Source organism: Bos javanicus, chromosome 3 (assembly GCF_032452875.1).
Source record: "Bos javanicus breed banteng chromosome 3, ARS-OSU_banteng_1.0, whole genome shotgun sequence".
NCBI lineage: Eukaryota > Metazoa > Chordata > Mammalia > Artiodactyla > Bovidae > Bos > Bos javanicus.
Genome location: NC_083870.1, coordinates 103,120,911 through 103,124,485, shown reverse-complemented (window position 1 = coordinate 103,124,485; position 3,575 = coordinate 103,120,911). Strand labels below are relative to the sequence as shown.

At 40.1% G+C, this 3,575-nt stretch overlaps 1 protein-coding gene across 1 annotated transcript; it reads right to left on the bottom strand.

The window, feature by feature from the left end:
* Positions 1 to 2,208: 2,208 nt before the first annotated feature.
* Positions 2,209 to 3,220, bottom strand: LOC133245362 (olfactory receptor 2A12-like). The gene has a single exon (XM_061413247.1). The coding sequence runs from the start codon at positions 3,187 to 3,189 to the stop codon at positions 2,209 to 2,211; it is 981 nt and encodes a 326-aa protein (XP_061269231.1). The 5' UTR covers positions 3,190 to 3,220.
* Positions 3,221 to 3,575: the final 355 nt, after the last annotated feature.

Sequence of the window (3,575 nt, the reverse complement as noted above, 5' to 3'; positions counted from 1 at the left end):
GTGTGAATAAGAGTCAAACCTAACCAGTGTGTTTCAGAGAAGATTGTAGGACAGGAATTAGAGTATAGACAACTCTTTCTAAAAAATTTTTTCCCGAGGAAAATGAAGATATGGATGGTAGCTGGCAGGGAAATAGGACAAAAAAAAAGTGCCTTTCTTTGAGATAAGATAATAAAATGTCAATACTCTAGCCCCTTTCTTTCTGCCAATTCCAGATAACCATATGCTGCTCTTTTTTATTCTTCTCAACAAAATAAAGTGAGAGTTACAACCAAGGTGGACAGAAGTCAAATTCAGGTTTTTCTCAAGATAATTACAGTGTCAGATAACTGACTCAATATAAATGACAAATAAAATCTCAGAGACAAGAGAATGTAAGATCAGTCTTACCTGAAACCCTGGAGCCAAACCTGTGTCAAGGAAGTTTAGGTTTCTCCTCTTAGTTTTTAAAAAGCTTTATTCACTTCTGAGCTTAAATTTTCACAAACATTTTTTAACAACAACAACAACAAAAAAGCTGTAGTTACACTACAGGTCTACTGACACAGGTTGTGTGATACTGTCCTTGCAGTGTTGGCTAAATCATTGTTATCAAACTCAAATGTGCATAAGAATCACCTGAAATATCTTTTCAAGTGAAATTCTGATCCCAAAGGTGTGTAGGGTGCCAAGATTCTGTACTTCTTAACAACTCCTAGATGATCCTGGTGACATTCAAACATTGACCCCTCCTTGAGTAGCAGCAAGAGTCTGAGTCACAGGGGAGAAGTTTGCATGAACCAAGTTCTGAATACCTGTATTCTGGTATTCGTGTCTAAGGTAATCCCCTCCCCTTGAGTCTGGGCTAAGCCCATTAGTTTGCTATTCATGAATATCCCAAAAGTGATTGGAAGTCACATTCAAGATTAGGCTGCAAAAGACCCTGGCTTCCAAATTTTTCACGGTCTCTCTCTTGCTCTCTTTCTTGTTTGCTCAGATAAAGCCAACTGCCACATGGAGAGCTGCTGTAGGGAGAGGTCCACATGAAAGGAAGTGATGAATGAACTGAACAACAGTCAAAAAGAAAATGAGACCCTCAACCCAGTAGCCTGGCAGGACTTAACTCTGCAAACAGTCATGTGTGCTTAGAAATAGATTCTTCACCAGTTGAACTTTAGAAGATCTACTCTTCCAGCTGATACCTTTATTGCAGTCTCCTGAGAGCCCCTAATCCAGAGGACTCAGCAAACTTTCATTCAAATTCTTGACCCACAGAGAGTGTTAAAAAATAAAATAAATGTTTGGTTTTTTAAGACACAAAATTGGGGGGAGGTGATTTGTTACACAGCAATAGATAAATAACTAATACAGAGGAATCGCAAAGATCACAAGAAAACTTGGGGGGATGGTGGTTATGGTGATTTTGATTATGGCGATGGTTTCACAGCTGTATTCATGCTTCAGAACTCACCAGAATATTTACTTTTAATATCTACAGCTCATTATATGTCAGTGTACTTCAATAAAGTTGAAAATACATTAAAAAGTGTCTGGGTGGGAGGAGATTTGCACCCAATTACTAGGAGATTCTATTCCCCTCTACAAATATCCCCTCACTAAAACAGAGTTCCTTTCTTTAGTGACATGAGGTTTACTGTGCCCTAAATTCATTCTCTCTTGATAGTACTAAATGAAAACTGACCTTTATTACGTCCCTGAACTCTATTTTATAGGACAACCATCTATTTCTCTTTAATTAGTCTTACTTCAGAACTTGTCCCTGATTAAGCTATAGTTGGGTCACTGATCTGGGAATCTGGAAGTCATCTTGTCCCCATCAATTTGAACTTATTTCATGAGTCCAGAGCTCAAGCACCCAGTTTTGTGTTCATTTAGTAATAAAAATAAAAATAATAATATTTTTATTATTTTAATAAAATAGCATCTTATTAAAAATAAAAATTGATTCCAGTTCTTTGCTAGATCTTATAAACTGGTGATACAGAGATGAATCAAACATGGGACTTGCTTACATGGAGACGCTGTCTGGTGTCTTTGTGCTTGAGGGACACCCACTGCTTTAGCCCTTCAGGTGTTCTGATATGCAGTCCTACTGAATCTAGCCAACTGATATATCAGGTGTGCCCAGGGACGTTCAAAAGGATTTGGATGGAGAGGTCATGTAGGCTGTGTCCTGGGTTTGTTGCTGGTGCCCCAGCTGCTGTGACTTTATTTGGGTGCATTGCCCCACCCTGTCACTTTGAGGAAAGCCCTCTTCACATCTTTGTTTCGGAGGCTGTAGATGATGGGGTTGAGGAAGGCAGAGATGACGTTGTAGAACAGGGCCAGCTTCTTGTCCTCTTCTGGGGAGGCCTTCGATCCAGGTCTCATGTACATAACCATACATGGAATTGAGAACATGGTGACCACAGTGATATGGGAGGCACAGGTGGAAAAGGCCTTGAGTCGCCCTTGGGATGAGCGGATTCTCAAGATGGCAGCAAATATATTGATGTAGACAATGATGATGAGGGATAGTGGGACCAAAAGAAGTATGAAGCCCAAGATGAAGTCCACCTGGTCATTTAGAGATGTGTCTGCACAGGCTAACTTCAAGACTGCAGGTACTTCACAGAAGAAGTGATTTATCTCATTGGGTCCACAATAGGGAAGAATCATAGCAGAGACGGTGTATATCAGGGCACAACTAGTACCCCAGAATCCACAGAAGGTCACCATTAACCCACACAGCAAAGGGCTCATGATGACATTATACCTCAGGGAGTGGCAAATGGCTACATACCTGTCATAAGCCATGATTGCAAAAAGCCAAGACTCAGTGATACCTAGCATCAGAAAGATGTACATCTGGGCCACACATCCAACGTAAGAAATGGTCTTTTTCTTGGAAACCAGATGTACCAGCATCTGGGGCACTGTGGTGGTGACATACCCCATATCCAGAATGGATAGGACACTGAGGAAAAAATACATGGGTGTGTGGAGGCGGGAATCCTTGCATATCAAGGTGATAATGAGCCCATTTCCCAGAAGGGTGACGAGGTAGAGGAAAAGGAAAACGCTGAACAGAATAACATTTATCTTAGTGTTGCCAGAGAATCCTAAAAGAATAAACTCAGTAAGAGAGCTGTGGTTTCCCAAAAGGAAGTCCTGCATCCTTCTCCTGGTGTAGAGAAATAACAGAGTCATGATCCATAAAGTGGAATCTCCAGATTGAAATTCTGCTGGTATTCGAATCAGGAGTGCCAGATACATACCAGTAGCAAAGTAAGTGCATGCCAGGACGATTGCAAAGCCAAATTTTTGAAAGAATTTCCACTTGATATGAAACAGCATGTCAATATTGTATTATTTAATCCTAATTTATCTTGAGATCCCAAATAACAAACTCTGCTCTTCAAAATGTAGAACTTGCAAAAGGAGCATATAAACCTATTTGTTTTACTTCATGAACATGTGTAGTTCATGCAACTTATAAAATATTTTACAGTGGCCAAGCAAAGAATTAGATATCTGTGGATATAGCATTTGCTCTGTTTCATATCAAATGGGGATGTCTGCCCTTCCTTTGAAGC

Bases quoted from the DNA above. Each gene is read 5' to 3' on its own strand.
- LOC133245362 (XM_061413247.1), bottom strand. From the start codon at position 3,189: ATGACTCTGTTATTTCTCTACACCAGGAGAAGGATGCAGGACTTCCTT.